This window comes from Tyto alba, unplaced genomic scaffold (assembly GCF_018691265.1).
Source record: "Tyto alba isolate M040663 unplaced genomic scaffold, T.alba_DEE_v4.0 Super-Scaffold_45, whole genome shotgun sequence".
Classification (NCBI taxonomy): domain Eukaryota; kingdom Metazoa; phylum Chordata; class Aves; order Strigiformes; family Tytonidae; genus Tyto; species Tyto alba.
In genome coordinates, this window is record NW_024881321.1 from 38,531,447 (window position 1) to 38,551,775 (window position 20,329).

Sequence of the window (20,329 nt, forward strand, 5' to 3'; positions counted from 1 at the left end):
ATCTAGGAAATCAATTCAGAATTAATACTACAAATAGATACCAAGCACACAGATCAGACCTGCAAGTTAACACATTCCTAGAACTGATCTGATATTTCTGATACCTCATGGCAAATAATCTCAGTAGGTCACAATCATCCATTTTGCCACAATAATTTTTAATTACGGTGCTTAGTTATAACAAAAAGGCAAATCCCTCGTATCTGAATACCCATCTTTCTGAAATTGCTAACTCAGGTAATGAAAGCACAGTAACAAAACCCCTTTAAATTACACAGCACTCCAATCTGATGCACGTGCACCAACAATGAAAAATAATCTAAAAATACAACCAGAGAATAGACATTAGGAGATAGGAAGTACTTCCTCTCCACTGAGGCTTTTGTTAGGATTTACACAAAGATCCTTTTTCTGAGGAGCTTGAAGTGGGAACAGATTGCTTTCACACCAAGCACACTTAGAAAAATTTTTACTTTTTTACTTTTTTTTTTTTTTTTTTTTTTAGTGTCTGCTCTTACTCAGGTTACAAACCATTCTTTAATCTCCCTGCTCCAAACAGAGGCTTTTTAAAAATTCATTGTTACTTTTTCAAAAGGCACGTAGCATCAGGAAGATAACCACAGACATGAAACGGCTTTCCGATTTTTGGTCACCCTTCCTGGGTAAGGTCAGGCTAAGCGGTCCTGCTGCATTCTTTTGTCTAAAGTCCTTTCCACAACAAAGAACCCCCCCATGAAGAAAGCCAGAGCCCAGGAGCCACCCCAGTCCCTCCACAAAGAAAACCAGCCCGGCGGAGGGGCTGTGCCAAGAGCCCCAAGAAGCAGCACAACCCACAGCACCTGGGTGACCCAAAAGTGACTACAAACCAGACTGAGCAAAGTTGTCAGGTTGCGGAAAGTTATTTACTTGCAAGTGCTGGCTGTCAGAAGGGATCCAGAAGCAATCACGGGCTAACATTTGCCCTTCCCAGAGCTGGGGAAGGGAGTCACACCATCACCAAAACTCACAACGTAACCGTACGGCTCCTGTTGTCCCTCCTTCAGGGTTGTTTTTTCCGTAGTGATTCGGGACTGCTTCTCGGTACACGTGTTTCGCAGTGACTTTCCAGAGCCGTGTTTGCACGTTGTTTGCTAAAACCACCGAAGCAAGCAGGCTGCCGAGAAGGTCTCGGCGGTACCCATCAAAATTCACACTCACCTCAGCTTCCCTTCGTGCGACCCCGGCAGTCCCACGCTATCAGGGCGATCCCGTCTCCTCCTGTACAGACCTGAATGTGACAACTCTTTCAGCTGCAAGGCCGTCATATTTCTCTACCTGGAGGGTTGTGGGTTGTTTTTTTTTTTTTAAGAGGGGGAGCGGGGTGTGGGGGGGGTTGTTTTGGCTTTGGGTTCGGTTTCTCTCCCCCCCCCCCCTCGCCTCTTCCAGATGTTGCTACGGAGAAGCGTGCCTGCCAAGATGCCTGGAGAGAAGAGGCCAAGATGCCTGGAGAGAAGCAGCTCAGCGGCGTGTCGGCACACCTGCGCCCGCCCGAGCTACCAACCTCTGCAGGCAGGGCGGGCAGGTGGGCAGGCAGGGCAGGCAGGCAGGCCAGCAGACGGACAGACGGCCAGGCAGGCAGGCCAGCAGACGGACAGGCAGGCCAGCAGACGGACAGACGGACAGGCAGACGGACGGCCAGGCAAGGCAGGCGGCCGCTGCTGCTCGGCTTCCTGTTTCTCATAGGTACACACCCTCCCGCAGGGCACCACATTTCCTTTATCACTGGATCACACCTAAGGGATGCCTGTGACACACACACAGAGCTCACCGCCTTCCCTCCAGCTTTCTCCAAACTCTCGCTGCCTTGTGCCCGGCATAAACCTGGGGCTCCCCCAGAGCCTGCTGCCAGGAGCTAAAACCCCCCAAGGGCTGCAAGGAGCTGTTAACTCCTTCCCGCTGTAATTTACGATAAAATGAAAGTCATTAGCGCTATGAAAGTTCAGAGGTACTCAAGCATTTGAGCAAACTCTGACAGGGAGATTAACACAGAAAGGCGTGCAGCAAAGTAACTTCAGTAACCAGCATTAAAATACTCTTTTGGAAACACAATAGCACTGTGCTCTTCAGAAATTGCTCTTTTCCACACATCTTGAAAAGCAGAAGAAAACCACAATGTATTTTTCTTCCTACTCTCAGCTATCAAAGCATAACCACCGTTAACTATTTGTCACGTTTTGCAGTGATGGAGTGTCCTGTGTAAATGTAAAACAGGAATGAAAGTGCTTAAGGTTTCCTGTAAAACAGGAAGGTGACTAGCAGGGATTTGCAAGCTCTGCATCTCACCTCACTTAGCAATTTTTTAGTACTAAAACTCTTCATCTCGACTTAAAAGGAGGCTTCAAAACAGCTTACCACTTTTTGAAAGTTTTCTACAGTTTCTTTGACATTATCCTTGGCACATATAAACAAAAACTTAATTCCGAGTCTTTACTTCTATGTTGAGAGTTGGGGAGAGTGTGTTTTTTAAATTAACTTGTGTTTAATAAAAGGTCAAGAAATCTAACAATCTGCAAGCAGTCTTTTGACTAGGATAGGAAGCCAGTTCTACGTGGTATGAGTTTCACAGTTCATAATTAAAGTGTTCATTTTGTAGCAGAACACATGTAAGAGTATTTTTGAACTCTTGTAATGGAGAAAAGCATAACATGTGCAATACTAGCTATATCACAGCACCAATTTTGCTAGGATTACCAGACTGAACACAAGCACACTAATTGTATATAATACTATCAATGTGCCTCAGTCTGGAATGTCATCAACTTATAATATAAAACAGCACACAATGGAAAAATAACAGAAATTATTTTGGAAAAGAAAATCGCATAACATGCCAAATAGATAACAGTTGGAGAAAGTCACAGTGATTTATATGATGTCAGAAGGTTGCACACACTGAAACGTCAACAAGAGCTATACAACTGAGCTCCTGTCCTCAGAAAATAATAGAGAGAACGAACGGTCACAGTATTTGCCTAAACATGCTGCATTCCAGATTCAAACAAAGTATTTAAAATTGTTTCTCAATATGCAGTAGGATAAGCTTATTAAATGCCAATTCCCGGCAGTCAGTCAATCAGTGATTCAATGAAAAGTTAATGGTGTTATGAGTGGAGGTTAAGGACAGCAAATGACAGATGCTCGTGGCACAGCAGCTTTTATACAGTACCAACAGTTTTTACTGTGCTTTAAATACCAGTGTACCAATGATTTATCTTTGTTCAAACAATCAATTTTAGATAATAACAATAATCTAAAAAGTAAAGACAGAGCAGATTTTTTTGCTGTGAACAAGCTCTTCACGAAGTAATGAAACTGAACTATTACCTACAAATTTGTTCATAATTTTTTATTCACTACAGTAGCAGTCTCTTCAGTATATAGTGAATATCTTTGTATTAATCATGACACAAGCCTATCAAAAATTAAAAGACAATTCTTCACCTACTTCGCTGCAAGTTGCATTAGTGTGAAGTACATAGCATTAAAATTAATGTTTATCTGAATGAACAGCTGCTGTGCTTGTACAGCCTACAGGACAATGGCTTTTACTAAAAAGCACTTGGAAACCAGAGCTGCACTAAACCAGTATTATTAAAACAAAATCAACACTACCAGATAGAGTATGTATATTGAAGGAATGCAAGAAGTCCAAACACAAAATTGTGTTGTTTGTTATAGAGGCCAAATCCACCTCAATATAAAGAAGGGCAAGATGGTTAGTGTTTTAAAATAGAGCTGGGAGTCAGCTCCACAGCATCATTATTTCACAGGCTTCTTCAGCAAACTCCAACAGGGGTCTAAGCTGATTTGGAAAACACTTTCTTGGAGGACTTGAGAACAAGCTAAAAGCCTTCTGCAAGAAGAAATCCAAACTGGCCTCCTTTTCGGCCCTGTGGGATCCTCCACCAATCCTCACGAGAGATGAGGTTTCAAATCTGAAATTATTCCAACAGCCAAACCTTAAGTTCTGAGTATCAAATGCATGTTGTAAGGGCGTTTTCTTTGAGAGATGTTGAAGAATGCAAATGATATTTCTCCACTAACTCGCTTAAAGGTTGTCAGAAAGCAATTCGGACGGGCCTCGCTCTGCAGAAAGAACTTCCCCAGTGAGTGCCTCCTGCTCCCCATACCCCCTTTTACCTTCCAGCCCCTGTCTGCTGTTTATAATTCCTTTTTTGAGAGATTACATTCTTCTCGCGTGGGACGGGGCCACTTGGACCTTTCACATTCCATGAGAGTTTTTGAGGACCGGCCAAGTTACCACAGCTTTTCTTATTACCGGTAACACACAGACTTCTTTTATGTCCTGTACTTTGAAGGTTCACTCTTCATTTTCTAGTGTGTGCCTCTTCACTCAAGCAACTGACTCTTCCTCCCGCCCCCACAGAAAGCTAACATTGCTACTGCAATGTGATGGATAAGCATGGTATTATCAGTATTTCATTAGAAGAAAATATTCACCTATGTCTAAGCAGCAAAAGGTGGAACCTAGACAGAAACTATGCAGTCCTTCATTCATCCCAAGTAATAAATAACTTTTTATTATGTGGGACAAGGCTCACGCTTGAGTTTTCACTGCAGTCCCACAAAGCATTTATCTTCATATACAAGGCCTGAAGTGCTCTCTCTTAAATTTCTGTGAAAGTACTGTTGTTATGGTGACTGCAGGTATTCAGCAGAATTTTGCAATTTAAAAATCTTTTAAGATAGACAGGTTACATCTGGTTACTTTTCACAGTGTTCAAAGGGATGTGAACAGTAGTCTACAATGCTTGAAACCATCTTGTTGAATTTAGGAATAACAAAAAATTCAAATTTATTACATTTCTTCACGAGTCTGTATTTATAGAGAATTTATCTTAACTATAGAAACCATAAAAGATGAAGTTTTAGCTCTCTCGTTCCACACAGAGAAGCCTTTTTTGATGTGATAGATCTTTTTTCCACTCCAGCAGCATGTTCTTGTTTTGGTTTATTGTTTTTTTGTTTTGTTTTGTTGTTTTTTTTTTTTTTTTTTTTTTTTTTTTAAAAAAAAAAAAACTTTGAAGAAACCACAAAATTTCAATGAAATTTAGTTGAATATTTTCAAAGCAATAGAAAGAACTGTTTTCACTGCAGCATAAACGGTCAAAAGAACTCATCACAGGAGTGATATAACAACAGTACAGGAGTGCTCGCAGAGCACACGGGTAAAAGACAGCTGCTGGGGGGGAACACGTTTCTGCATCCCTCATTGCTCATCCAGCTTATCACTGGGATGAGCCTCCAGAGGAACGTGTCCAAGAGTGTTGATTTTCTACAATTTCTCACAAGGTCTGGAACAAAACGACTCTTTAAAGCCAAGGAAAAGGCTTGTACGTCAGCAGGAATGCACGGGACGCGCTGGAGCAAGCAAAGGAAGGTGGCAATAACCCTTCAAGCATTTTTGTAAGAACCCCCAAAGCACCCAACTGATGTGCCAACCTCAAATGAAGCTTTATGCCTCCCTGAATCAGGCTGCTGAGGCGAGTCCCCACTGATGGGTTTGGGTGTCAAGGAATAGCGTACCGTGCCTTGGGTCCCTGCTGGGGCAGGCGGTGGTAAAAGGAAACGAGCAGAGAGAAATCACGCCACGAACCTAAGGATGTGAACCTTGACAAAAAAAAAAAATTTCAAAGCTTCACAGGACCCTAAACTATTGATTCGAGGAGTTAAATAATTAATTAATTACACGTTTCCTTCCTCGTCTACTGTGACTCCAACATTTGTTTTGATGTTTCTTACCCTGTTCCACTTAGCGATCAATCGTGCATATTTAATCCGCGGATTAGGCTAAGTACTGAGGCACTTGAACAATTTACTTGGACACAGTAAAGCAGGACTGTGGATTTATGTCCGTGCTCCAGCTGACCAAGCACATTTGCTGCAATTTAATGGGAGTTGCTGGGGTTTTTTAAACCTCTTCTATGGATGCGCATCCCTGCCATACAAGGTAAAGTAAAATAACTGCATGATGGTGTGCTCAACACCCTTCAGAGCAGCGACGCACTCAACCCATCAAAGTCCTCTGGGATTTGAGGGGGCAGAGAGAAAGAAGGGGGGCTACTGCAGTGAGCATGGGGGTCCCTCCTTACTCTGGCAGTTCCAAAGGCACCTCCACCTCCAATGTGGGTGGCCCACGAGGTTTGGGTGAGGCAATGCAGGGGTCCTCGCTCTCATTCCAACTATTCTATTCCAATAATAATAATAAAAAAAATATATATAAAATCAAGCATGGGAAAATCTTCTCTCTACCCGAACGTGCAGCAAGGTCTTTCGGCTGTCTCCTCCAAGGTCTCTGCACACGCTGCCCCATGAATTCTTAAAATTCATAAAAAAAAACCAAACCTGCAAAAGGCACATTTTTCTCCAGCAAGTGGAATCTTACTTTGTCTGAGCTTTACAATACCTCCCTCTGCTGGGAAAATGCTGCCTTACTCAGTGCCAGTATTTCTCTCTACAGCCAGAGGGAGGTATGGATTAACCCGCATATGCTTTAATAATTCAGACTGGGGCCAAACTGAGAGCGGAGAGGAATGACAGACCAGCAGCTGAAGACAGAGGTTAGCACTGCAGCTAGAAATTTATGCTGTTAATCAGTGGATGATCAATGCATGAGTAGGTGTGCAAAGAAAAAACAATGTGACACAGCATGAATCAGTTTTCTCCTGCCATTTGTAAATAAGCCTCTTTTTTTAAAGCGTGATAAACAAGCTGGCAAACAGCTGAAACTTTAAGATGGGTACAATTACTCATATGGACCCTGATCTCCATGGGATACGCATCTTGAAAAAGAGAAAAAAAAAAAAAAAACAAAAAAGATGAGGGAAATGAGGTTTTAAAGCCAGCTAATTCAGAGTTTAGATTAATCTTCATAGCCTAGAACACGTGGAAAAACACACGTAAGGCACACAAGCAATTCCCAATCTGCATTGCTATGAGACCTTTCCTTCAGGATAATGTTTACTGTCTTGGAATTAAAAGCCTCTTCCCAAAAGATATTTTCAAACCCAGACAGAAAACATACTTTTTACATTTAAGCATTTTGTTTATGATGTATGAAGATCCTAAGTCTGAAAAAGAAGACTGAAAAGTCTTATATTTAAATAAGCTGACTTCTACTTGCACAGTGCTACTGTAGATGTATCCCAAATGTTTACTTTACTGCAGTGGAATAAAATGTCTTTGGAAATGGGATTAAAAAGCCCCTGGTGCCATCTGGTTTACTGGGTGATTAAAAGTCCCCCAGCAGACGCTACAAAAGATGGAGGAAGCTTCCAAGGGAAGAAAAAAAAAAAACAAAAAAAACAAAAAAAAACCCAAAATGACAAAAGCAGAACCTGAAAATGGGTGGCAAATGAAGTAAGCTGTCTGGAGAGCTGCTGCCCTGGGTACTTTGGGGAATTACCTGCTCTGACAGGCGGGCTTGTGCCCCAGAAGCCAGCAAGCCCTCCCAGGGCTGCAGAAAGGCCAACTGAGCCGTTCCAGATGGGCCACCACTGAGACCTGGAGTTTCCTGGAGACCTAGTGGGAGATCTCAAAACAAGCCCCAGACTGACTGCCCTTTTGCTGAAGGAATGGGAATATTAGAAAAATCTTCGTTTTTCTCCAAAACGCCACCCATCAGGGTTAAATAAATGTGCACAAAACCACAGCAGCCTATAAGCTGCTTCCTCTGTTGACTGCTGAGCAATTATTCTCCCAGCCCCTTTGTTTTCCATCTCACAAATAATTTTCAAATGACTAATGCAATGCTACATTACAAGTAGAAAAACAGAAGCTTCTCATAGAGGTTTTGTGTTCTTTACCCTGAAATGAAATTAAATTAAACTGCCAAGGAGAGCAGATGGCACACTCCCCTTGAGAAGGATGGAAGAGGTGCCAGTGACCCTGACAACGTGCACGTGCTCGGAGGCATCACCACCTCATGGTATGCAACCAAATGTGACCACCAAAGCAGCAGGTGACACCGCTTCACAGCTGCAAGTGCTGGGGTTTTAGAAGGACAACGCACCCCTGAGCTCCCGAGAAGGTACTGGAGCCTTTGAATGCTGCTGGTTGTAAGAAGAGTGATGAGCTGAATGGTGAGGGATGGTCAATTCAGCACCCCAGAAGCGGCAATGATCCTGGCTGTACGTCTGTGAACATACCATACAGCCACCTCACACGATCCCTACAGCCCAGAAAATAAGTCAGGGGAAACACATTGCAAAAAAAAAAAAAAAAAAAAAAAAAAAAGAGGGGAAGGCAGTGGGGGGCACAGAGAAAATACTTGAGATAACACAGGAGACCAAATATACTGAAAAGTGGTCCTATTGACCAACATTTCCAAGCAGGGTAGAAAGCAGTGGTTGCCTATAGATTATCACCTGCAAAAGGACAGAGACTAGTAGTATGATGGTTTCTAATGTAAGAACTAATGAACTCTCTAAAGCAGAGTTTACACAATAGCTCATGTGTCTAGAAAAATAAAGCTGAATACACATAAACACTTAAGAAACACAAAGTGCAACTTTCAGGCAGCCGCCACCCCCCCCCCCAAAAAAAAATATCTTAATTTTTAAGCATACACATTTGGTTTCAAAGTTATTAAAACTTATAATCCATATCCATGCAGAAATACCTATACTGAGAAAGAAATTCACAGTGCAAAAGAAATTAAATGAATTCATCCTGAAAATTCTGAATAATGTAAAATGGAAACAACCCCCCCTCCCTTTAACGCTGCAAAAATTACTTTTGGATTCAGCACAAAAAAAAAAAAAAATACAACCTCATGTGGATTTTCCATAATATTTTAGCACATTAAAAACCGCACTTAGGATTCTTAAATTGGAGCAAAAGCCTTAAACCAAAAACCCACAGCTGTCCTACCGTAAAAGGTATGCTTCGCTGGAAATGCAACTGGCCTCTGGATACAAAGGCTCCTTCAAATCGTACCAGCAGTGATACAATTTCTGTAACAGGTGGAACAAAACTATTCCTTCCACCGGAATTATACTTTTGGGTTCGATTACCCCACTGCAGTGTCTTCTTCCTCAGCCGCTGCTGATTATCCCATTTCTCAGAAAAACCCGTCGGCGACGGGATATCTTCAAACCCATCACGAATCCTCTCTTCTGGGTGGGAACAAAATAGCGTTCCTAAAAACACTCCAGATGAGCAATGGATAAAGAACTACTGGGAATGCCAGGACACTTCTGCATATTCCGAGAATGACAAAGGACTTTGCTCAAAGCTCTGCTACTGGTGCCGCTCGCTTTTAGTAGCAATAAAACCCAGCAAGCAAAACTATCATCCACCCTCTTCCTAACTCCATTTACCACTGTTCCTATGCGTGGCTCCTGCTCATAAGAATTTCCCCACAAAGGACTAAAAAGACCATACAATTTGTTGCCAGGCTGTCGGCTTAGAAAGCAGCACAAGGTGCACCCAGGCAGACGCGACAGCCAGACCCTCGGCCCAAGCAGCCGGGTGGACACTTACGGGCAGGGTGCAGCCTCCCTGGCAGCAGGTTCGCAATGAGCAGCCTTTCCCATATATAGCTTTACACTGTATACTCACTGTTTTGCATGTTTTCCCTGTGGTTATTACTGGTAGTTGTGATAAAATAAAAAAAAAAATAAAAAAAAATTTAAAAAAAAAAAAAAAAAAAAGAAGAAGAAAAAAGTGACTTAGCAAACCACTTCCTCCCTTCACCCTGTAAATATTTGATGCTGTAAAGAAGAGGACAAATTCATCCAAGTTCAGAGTTCAGCTCCGCAAATTGTGCCACACCAATTCTCCATCCCAAATCCACCAACGAGAGAGAAGGAAGCAAATCCTCCTCACTGCAGGAAAGGGCACAGTTTTAGTTATACCATCAGTATTTTTAAACAACAGAAGTACAAAAACCTGGAGAGGGAATAGCCAACAGCTGTAGAGCCGCTTCTTAGGATCACTCAAATGTTTTCATCTTACAAATTTCCTGATATTACAGGGACTGAAGAAGATTGTGACAACTTCAGTCCCTCCAGAGGTACCTCCTTAACTTCTGGCTTTTTACACTGTTATTCTGGGGCCAAAGAGAAAAGGAAGAGGCAACAACTCTGCATGAATAACCCCAGGCGTCTCAGTGAGCATGACAGGGTCCCAGGTCCCCACCTGGGCAGAGCCACCCCTGGAGCACCGCTGAACCGCAGGGCCACCCTACCCCGCCACGAGCACCTCTCTCAGACCCTCTCTCTCCACCTTCCCACCTGCTGAGAAAGGAGGAATATCCTCTGATTTTCTTCTTTTCCAAGACGAAAGCAGCCAGTTTCACTCTCCATATCCTGGAAGACCACTGCCATCTCTGACAACCTCAGTACAGGGCAAGGACTAACTGGGAACAGAAAATAACCACCACCTCCTAGAGCAGGTCAGAGTGATCAGCTTGCATGACTGAACAAGATCTGAGCTGCGTCTCTTGTATGGACAGAGGCTCAAACGCAGTTTTCCTAAAGCAATCTGTATCCCTTGCACACCTCTTCAAAGGCTCCAGGCAATCCTTTTCAGGTTTAAGCAGCATTATCCTCAACATCAACAATGTTCCCCCACCACTTGCTACACAATCACAGCTGTATCAAACGAAGCCTAAAACCTATCTCATCACCAGTGACAGAGACAGAGAAGCAAGGACACAACCTGACCTCCACAGGGGACACACGGGACACGCTTCCAGGCAGAACTTGTCCCCAGCTCTGCTTGTACAGCAATACAGCTCCAGGACACCTACAAGTGCAAATGTACCCACCACCGTTTTCCACTGCACACTCTTAATAATGTGCCTTTTGGCCTGTTACTGGTTATAGAGAAAAAAAGATTATAAAGATAGAGTTTTCGTGTATCATGCAATCCATTTAAAGGCAGCTTTCTTCCAAATAAGTATTGGCTTGTACAGTGCAAGCCCAGCAATTTTAAAGGTTTAATATTTTTAATTGCAAATATCTAACTCTCATAATGCTATTTTACCACTCATTGACACTAACAGTTACAAAGTACACTTGTAGAGTTTATAGAAGAATTCAGGAAAATTGATTTTTTTTCCCTTGGTCACCTGGAAGGGTATTTGTTAATTTGCCTGTTTATGGACGGACATAACTTAAAAGCAAATACATCATGTGAAAACATGACTACTTGCCCTCCATGCTCCCAAGCTGTGAAACCTGAGTGGAGCCAGCCCCAGATCTACAGCAGCATTTAACAGAGAAACTGATGTGCTGCCTTCAGACATGGCATTTGTGCTGGCATTTGACAGTGGCCCTAAAGGCAATGCAGAAACCTTCTCCAGTCGACTATTTAAAACTGTACTTAGTAAGTACACTGTGGTGTGCAGCGAGTATCTGCAATATTCAATGCATTTTGGTGGAGTGCACAACACCTTGCCTTCTCGCAAGATTTCTGGCAGACAGTGCACATGCATCTCATTAATCCTTTTTACCTGCTTTCACCATACGTACCAAATAATGCCATGTCATACCAACAAAGCCTCATTTTGCTTTCCCTTCTCCACCATGTCTTTATATCCCGCTTCTTGCTCTTTCTATTTCTGTTTTCAGGCCACTTAGCATTATCGCTAACCCTTTTCTGTGGACAAATTAACAATGTAAGTTATCTTTCCAAGCTGCTGTTTCCCATACTGCTGCATAGTGCTTCCTCATTTAAACTTCTTATCTCTTCCTGCAAAAAGGCCCTTCAAGTACAAAAACAGCAGCAAAGTTGTATTAAACTTATCACTGGACAGTTACTAACCTAGAAAAAAGAATGTACTACGGCTCTGTCTCTCAAAATAACATGGCAAATGTCAAGGTAAGAGCAGTTCGTTCTCAAGGATGAAGAAAATCACAATAAACCAGTTGCCATACAGAATGAAGAGAGTCCTCGCTTGGTTTTGCAATGCATGTTATTTCATATATTGCTCATATGCCAGCAGTTCCACTTTAATAGGAAGGCAAGGACAGTTTGTTGACTCATGATGACTGTAAAAGCTGCAAGACTTCAAGAATGCCCATAAGCATCTGTTAAAAGGAAACTAGGAAAACAAGCACTAACTCTTCAATTAACACTTTTTAAAGCATGTTTGAGTCATTTATTAACCAGTTTGGCCTGGCTAAACTATATTTTTCAGTTTTGTTGACTTTGCAGTAGTTGGCCTTACTGCATCACCAACCCATTTTCCAAAAGGGCTGTGCTAGATGAAAACTTGTGAACAAAACTACCGCTGAGGAGAGCGGACAAGGCCAGCCCTACAGAGACCACGCTCACAGGCACTGCCAGATCGCTGTGGTCTGCGGTCGCCCGGCGTGGGCGTTAGGGGAAGTGCAACACAGAGCCACATCAACAGCTCCAGACAAAGTCCCACGGGCCAGCCAAGCCCATTAGCTCGGTCCTTGTGCCAGGGCCTCCAGCAGCAGCAGAAGATGGGAGCAGCAGCCGTGGCTCTGCAGTGATGATCGAGCTCCTGAGGTAAAGCAGAGGGGCTGGACCTGGGCTAGGCATGAAATTAAACGAGCGTTGCCAAGCAAAGGTTGACTACAGGAGGGAACCATCGTTTCAGACCCACATTTGCCATAGTACTTTTCTTTGCTCCTCTATCAGGTCACCGTGATCCAGAACAGCAGCACGTGGGTGGAGGCACATCCCCAGGATGCTCAACGCTCTCCAGCTCCTGGCCAGGTCTGTGTCCTTCTCCCTGCTTCAGGCAGCTTGGGTAACCCTCCACAAGGAGTTCTGTGAGGTGCCCGCAATGCCAGGAGCTGGCGGAGAAGCCAGACAGTCACACCCTGCAGCTGTCTGCCTCACCACTCTGTGAGATCACCATTCCTGCAGCAAAATAAGCAGAAGGAAACACGTACTCATGGCTCAGCTGTTCCGGTTTGCTGAGGGTGTACACAGGGGATGACTGAGCCCATCTAGGAGCTCACCGCCACCGAAAGGGCAAAGTCTAGTTCCTTTTCTCTCCTTCTGCTGCTCTTCCTTCCCCCACCACCACACTCCTTCCTCCCTTCACCTCCACCCCAGCCGCAAGGAGCAGCACCCTCCTTTAGACCATCCCTTGCTCTCACGAGAGCCTTCTCCCAGCCAACGCAGCCTGCCAAACCAGCAGAAGACTGGGGTTTGGGGGGGGGGGGGGGCAGGGGGGGGTTAGGGAACGCAGCTGGTGCAGAGCAAAGGACCAGCGAGCGCCATGGCCAGCAGAAGACAGCAAGATGTAAAAAGCACCTCTCCCTTTCAGCAAAAGTGAGATGTTCCCTCAGTGTGGGCATCCCACGCTGGGACGACTGGCACAAGACTGGCAGGCATGGCCCCTCCGGCCAGGTTTGGAGCAGCAGGTAACTCTGCGGGCTGGGGGGGAGGGAGGGGAGCGGGAGGCTGCACTGGAACTGAGAGGAACTTTGTGAAAACAGTATTTATCGTCTCTCCAGGACGTTGTGATGCCAGCCCTCTCAAGGTTTGCACTCATCTCTCCCAGCCACTCGGAATCAGTAAAGCACTTGTAAGGAGAAGAAGGCTCTCCAACATTTCAGAAGTCGCCTGCATGTGACCTGCGGGCTTCGCCCTGCAAATAGCAAGTTAATTCAGACCCCTGACGCCGCCGTGTCCGGAGAGATCGGCCGCAGATCTGAACCGTCAGATCTCGCCTCCCCCGTTCTCCTTCACTCCAAACGCTCCCGACAGCTACGGCAGCTGCCGCCTTCAGAGCGATCCCCGCCCGACAGCCTGAGAGCGTCGACCTGCAGGAGGAGCCCCCCCACCTGCAGCCTCCCACGGGCCGTGCCCGGGACCCACGCCGGGCGGAACGGCCACGCCGCGCTGCCATCGGCAGGCGGAGCCGGAGAGCCGCGAGCTGCCCCCAGCAAGCGCCTCTTCACAACACCCCCTCCTTCCCTCCTTCCTTCCTCCTTCCTTCCCTCCTTCCTTCCTCCTTCCTTCCCTCCTTCCTTCCTCCTTCCTTCCCTCCTTCCTTCCCTCCTTCCTTCCCTCCTTCCTTCCCTCCTTCCTTCCTCCTTCCTTCCCTCCTTCCTTCCTCCTTCCCTCCCTCCTTCCTTCCTTTCTTTCCTTCCTTCCTTCCCTCCTACCTTCCCTCCTTTCTTCCCTCCTTCCTTCCTTCCTTTCCTTCCTTCCCTCCTTCCTTTCCTTTCTTCCCTCCTTCCCTCCCTCCTTCCTTCCCTCCCTCCCTCCGTCCCTCCCTCCCTCCCTCCTTCCCTCCCTCCCTCCCTCCCTCCCTCCCTCCCTCCCTCCCTCCCTCCCTCCCTCCCTCCCTCCCTCCCTCCCTCCCTCCCTCCCTCCCTCCCTCCCTCCCTCCCTCCCTCCCTTCCTCCCTTCCTTCCTTTCCTTCCCTCCCTCCCTCCTTCCTTCCCTCCTTCCTTCCCTCCCTCCCTCCCTTCCCTCCCTCCCTCCCTCCCTCCCTCCCTCCCTCCCTTCCTCCCTTCCTCCCTTCCTTCCTTTCCTTCCTTCCCTCCCTCCCTTCCCTCCCTCCCTCCCTCCCTCCCTCCCTCCCTCCCTCCCTCCCTTCCTCCCTTCCTCCCTTCCTTCCTTTCCTTCCCTCCCTCCCTTCCTTCCTTTCCTTCCCTCCCTCCCTCCTTCCTTCCCTCCCTCCCTCCCTCCCTCCCTCCTTCCCTTCCTTCCTCCCTTCCTTCCTTCCTTCCTTCCTTCCTTCCTTCCTTCCTTCCTTCCTTCCTTCCTTCCTTCCTTCCTTCCTTCCTTCCTTCCTTCCTTCCTTCCTTCCTTCCTTCCTTCCTTCCTTCCTTCCTTCCTTCCTTCCTTCCTTCCTTCCTTCCTTCCTTCCTTCCTTCCTTCCTTCCTTCCTTCCTTCCTTCCTTCCTTCCTTCCTTCCTTCCTTCCTTCCTTCCTTCCTTCCTTCCTTCCTTCCTTCCTTCCTCCCTCCCTCCCTCCCTCCCTCCCTCCCTCCCTCCCTCCCTCCCTCCCTCCCTCCCTCCCTTCCTCCCTCCCTCCTTCCTCCCTTCCGTAATTCCTTCCTTCCCCCCTCCCAAAAGCGTGACTGCCCACACCGCCCCCCTAACCAGTCGAGCCCTGCCCACCGCTCCCCCCCACCGCAGCCCCAGAAATTGTAAAGGCGCAGTCTGTTCAAAAGAAGGAAAGGGGGGGAACGGGAGGGGGGGAAGCCCCTGGGGTTTCCCTTGCAGTCCTTCTTTTCAGCTTCATCAAAGGTGCCGTTGAAAGCAGCTAATCCCAGGTCACCAAAGCCTAAGAGCAAATTCACTTAAATCAAAGCTGGACCTCCGAACCAGCCTTGACCTAGGTTCAGGCAAGAAGTCACATCACAGCCGTTTAAATAAGGAGGAAATTTTTCACGGTGCAGATGGTGAAACACTGGAATAGGTTGCCCAGAGAGGTGGCAGATGCCCCATCCCTGGAAACATTCAAAGTCAGGTTGGACGGGGCTCTGAGCAACATGATGAACTTGAAGATGTCCCTGCTCATTGCAGGAGGGTTGGACCAGGTGAACTTTAAAGCCCAAGCTATTCTACAATTATATGAAATGACACCAATAATAATAATAAAAAAAATCTCCTGCTCTCAACTGATGAGAGAACAGTCATTTCTCCCCTCTTGAACTCTCTGTAATATTTAAAGATAACTTTTGAAAAAGTGCTATTGCTACACCCGAGACAGGCCCAGAGCGATGCTCTGGGATGAACCGCGCTGCTTGGCTGAGGGCCCCTCGCCAGGAAGGGCTGGGAAGCGTGAGCTCCCCCGCTAGACCCGCTCCCCCGGCCGAGGGTCCCCCCCGGGCGCAGAGGCGGCTGCGGGCCGAGCCGAGCAGGAGCAGACCGCCGGGGCTCAGCCAGGCACAAGCTGACCGCACACCTACTGCGCCGTGGGGCCGGAGCCGCAGCAGCTGACTGGAGGAAGTATTTGATGTTGGGAGCTGTCAAAAGCTTCCTCTCCTCTAACATGCTTCGGAATAACAGCAGAAAGCCTTGACCTTTCCACCAGCGTGCTGCTGGAAGAAGTGAAAGCAACGTTTCTCTTGTTTAGCAGTTAACGGAATTTGCTCCAAAACCAATACACACTACTTGCCAGCTACTTTTTGAATCCCAAAGACATCGATGTTCTTCTAACTTGAGCCTGCCCACGGTCCTGGTTGCCACTACAATTTCATCTGCGGAGTCCGAAGCTGCATTGACCAGATCCCAACCCCATGGATCCCCATGGCCAGGAAGGGCAGACATCATCCCCCCCATTCTCCCCAGCCTCCTCCTCTGCAGTTCCCGTGACGGGGGAAAACAAACAGGAGGGCTACTACACCTTGCCCAGCACGGCTGGATGGTTCCTTGCAGTCTGCATCCTGACACGGGGGCAGGCTCGCACGGAGGCAGCACAGCCGAGGGCACTTCTCAGCACCAACTGACACACGCCCATCAAGGATATGTCAGGGCACGGGGCTCATTCCAGGATCTCTGACTTCACCCGCCTACCCCGCTGTACCCATCTCCTTTCTGGCAGAACAGCACAGAGAAGGAGGAAATGCTCTTACAGAGACAAAAGTGATCCTAATTCCTGGGTAGGGCTATCAGATTCCTCCTGTTTCACTTACAGAGACTACAGACACATTAACTCACAACCAAAATAGATTTGCCGTCCACGGATGCAACCCTGTTCCTAGATTTCAGTAAAGCAACATGTACCAGCCAGCAGCTGCTGCACTCTTTCCAATCTCCTTCAAGCACTTTGGCTTCAACAAGGCCTCTCTGTTACCCTTCTCTGGCAGGACAACAGCTCTCGGCCTTTTTCAGTAATGAATACACAGTCTTTTCAAAAAAATCTAGGTCGACCCTTTCCAAAATAAGATCTGTTTTTCTGTGCAAGCACATCTTAAGACATGCTGTCTTTTCAATGCATCCTCCAAAAGGCCCAATCCACGGCCATTTGGATTCTCCTTCATGAGTACAACTTCTAGCACTTTGTGAAATTTCAACTTCTTCATCGTGGACCCTCTCTCCAGCCTGCCAAGATCATTTTGAATTCATCTCCTGTGTCCTCCAAGGTTCCTCCAAGTCAAGGACACCCGCCAACTTCATAAGCCAACTTTCAGCTCCAGCATCCCAGTCAATGATCGAGTTATTGAACCTAAGTGGGAAGGAGGAACTCCTACAAAGTGCCGTCAGGAAGGTCCTGTTGGTGGCCCTGTGTCAAAACAAGAACTCGTGCTCAAATGTTTCTTTTCAAGCAAGTGCACACCTCCCTTTCGGTGATTTCACCTAGACTGTTATTTCCATACTGCTGTGTGCTTCTCTTGAACAGAGCCAACAGCAGTGAAACCTAGCACTGAGTCCAAATTAATATGTCTTGCAAGGGGATGATGAAGGAATGGGAGGAAGTAGCAGCAGCACTTCTGTGAATGGTCTAGGACAGCAACAAAGCAGTAGCAGGAGAAGCAGGGTGGATACACTGAGTAAGAGAAGCTCCAAGGCTTGTGCTCCAACCAAGTTAATTACCATGGCTCTAATTCTAGAGCTGCTTTCTCTTGTTTGCCTATGAAATTTTGTGCAAGACAGCATTGGCAGATACACCTCATTTATTCCCTCCCTTCTGTTTACGAGGCATGCTCATCTGTCAGAGTTGGAAAATTGGCTGTTTTAAAACAATCTGTTCTTAGAAATCCACATGGCTTTTTTAATGCTGTACTACTCGGTAAGTGCTTATATACTGACTGTTAGTTGCATTCATACCTTGCTAGGGATCAAAGTTAGGCTGACTGAGCTTTAATTCTCCAGCAGCCTATTTTTGATACCATTTTCAAATATAAATAGTGTGTTCACTCTTCTGCACGTCTTCTGGGGCCTCTTACATGAGCTCTAAAAAAGCATCCCTAATGAGAATTACAGCAGTTTCTGAACCATTCAGTACTACTGCTGGCACCATGCACATAGTATTAAGCCACAATTACAGAAATTGTATCGTACTGTATTTGACATTAATGTTAAAAGCAGCATTCTTCCTCACCATTATTACTGCATATTATTAGCTTTAAGGATTAAACAGGAACAGCGACAGCCAGGGGAAAATAAACAACATGCATACTGGAAGGTTATGCCTGTCGAATGGTACAAAAGGACCGAAAGACAAATCTCCTGTGAGAAATTATTTACACACTTCAGGCTGGTTCTGGCTCTGTTCACCACCAGGGTTTCATTAATGGCCTCCCCCGTCCCTAGGGTTATGTGAAAAGGGAAATGAGATAAAGCCCAGCCCGTCATTCTTCCAGCATGCCAGCCCTTTGAACAGCACTCAGCAGCCGCACTCTGACTAACACCGTCGGTAGCCGTTTTCCTCCCAAACTCGCTGGCAGGGGACCAGGGATCTCCCTCCCAGGCACGCTGCCGCACACCCGGGGCCAGCTGGCCGCCGCTGGCCGCCCTGCCTCCCTCCGAGCCCCTGCCTTCCTCCTGGCTCACCTCCCTCCCTTTTGCTCCCCACTGTCTCACCCATCAGGAGGCAGGGACATAAATTATTCCTCTCCCCCACTCCTCCCAGTAACACCAAATAACTTTTGCTTGCCAGTGCCTCACCGGGACACTGCGAGGGCTCACCCTGTTCGCCAGCCTTTGCAAGATGACGGCAGCGGCTCGGCTTGTGAAGAAAGCCCGCACACCCGTGGCACCAGGGGACATTTACTTTGTCTTCGAATCTCAGAGCTACCTCAGGGTTCTCTGGCTGAAGAATCAGCCAAGATAATGCCTGTCTGGACACGTCTACCTGGTCAGGGCTGGACCACAGAGCAGAAGAGAGAGTTGGGGCATAAACGTCTGCCCCAACCCAAGTGAAAACTCAGAAAAACCTACTCAGTGCACAGACTGGATTTCTTTCAAGAGCAATTTGCTCGATGCCCAGATTAAGAAGCTGAAGAGAATTACATTACCTGTGGCAATCCTCCATGCAGCTATGAACTTCTGTGTTACTGGTTGACTGTAGCATTAACAAAAATGTCATTAAAAAGGTTCACGTTTAACAACATTGCTAGAGGAATAAATTTAGGCAGCAGCAGAAGTAAAAACATGTTATTACATATCAGACCAGTGAAGATGAGCTCAGTGAAACAGCTTAATTGTTTGGAGGGGAAAATACAGTGAGTCACCCTTCAAAATTTCAAGTGTTCTCAATACAATCTCTCATAAGACTGCAAAGTACTTTAAAGACTCAGAAAGAGACTGTGGGCTCTCTGAGTGAAATATCCTACCTATGAATAACTGTTTTGATTATTGGACTTCATTCACATTATCAGCTGGGTCCCCGGTTTGATTAAATCTGTATTTGAATGTGAAACTCCCTTGAAGTTTTTCATTACACACTGGTTGGCATATGCGCATATTGCACAAACAACAGAAATTATTACCACATATGTGTAGCACTGACAACTTCTGTGCTGCCATTCGCCCTCCCACCTCACCCAGCACGCTGCTTTACTCTCCTGCCCTTCTCCCATCCTATTTTGGGAGGCAGGGAAAATGAAGAGTACAAAGACATATGTAAGAATTCATCTTCTGAGCAGAGGGACGTTCTAACTAACTGGAAATCCATGTGATATCGTTTCCTGAAGGCCGTAATAGCCTGAAGTACTTTTATTCACGGGACAGCCCTTTCTAGTCCACGTCTGTCTTGTACGTGAGTGCAGTAACCCTCAAGAACTTCTCTATCCCGTAAGATCAACAGTACTGGGGTCATGGACCTGCAGAAATCATCCCATCAACTCATCCAGCCACCCAGGTCCTGGCTCACCCTCCCCTCCTTCCTCAGTACCCTCCTCCTCTCACCCACCGGCTTATCCAGGAATTTAATTTCCATACCAGTGCTTTTACAGTAGCACAGCGGAAAGTGCAGCATTACATGCAGCAACAGCAAGGCAGAAGTGTGTGCTGCATGTTTAAGCCAGTAAGGAGCAGAAGGATGTCCTTCAGAAGATAAAACCAAAAAAACTCATCTGTAATCATTCACCATTAAAGTCTTGTGTTTGACCTCACAAGCATAAAGCCTTGGCATAATTACTGCCAGCAATTGCTAAGCGTGCCAGTTTGTAGAAACTCAGTACACTTACTGCACATATTTTAAAGCTCTTGTAATTAATTCTGCTTTATGTGACAGCAGCTATGCAATAACTTTCCAAGCTGGCACCATCATTTGATTCTCCTTTTTTTTCTGCCTGAAAAATGGGGACACCTTACAGCAAAGCAGGGCAGTGATATCTGCAGGATAAGCTTAGGTTCTACTCCATTCTGCTGTCTGTAAC

At 46.3% G+C, this 20,329-nt stretch overlaps 1 protein-coding gene across 5 annotated transcripts in view; it reads right to left on the minus strand.

Moving 5' to 3' along the window:
- LIMS1 (LIM zinc finger domain containing 1) overlaps positions 1–20,329 on the minus strand; it is a 76,469-nt gene that overhangs the window by 34,784 nt on the left and 21,356 nt on the right. Inside the window, exon 1 of one of the 5 annotated variants that reach the window (XM_032997022.2) lies at positions 1,198–1,590. The exons of 2 other annotated variants lie outside the window; for them this stretch is intronic. In XM_032997022.2, coding sequence (XP_032852913.1) covers positions 1,198–1,304 — 107 coding nt within the window. In that variant the 5' untranslated portion in view covers positions 1,305–1,590. Of the gene's footprint in view, positions 1–1,197; positions 1,595–8,931; positions 9,107–20,329 lie in introns of those variants that run through there. 2 more of the 5 variants (XM_042805917.1, XM_032997021.2) reach the window with 2 other exon arrangements.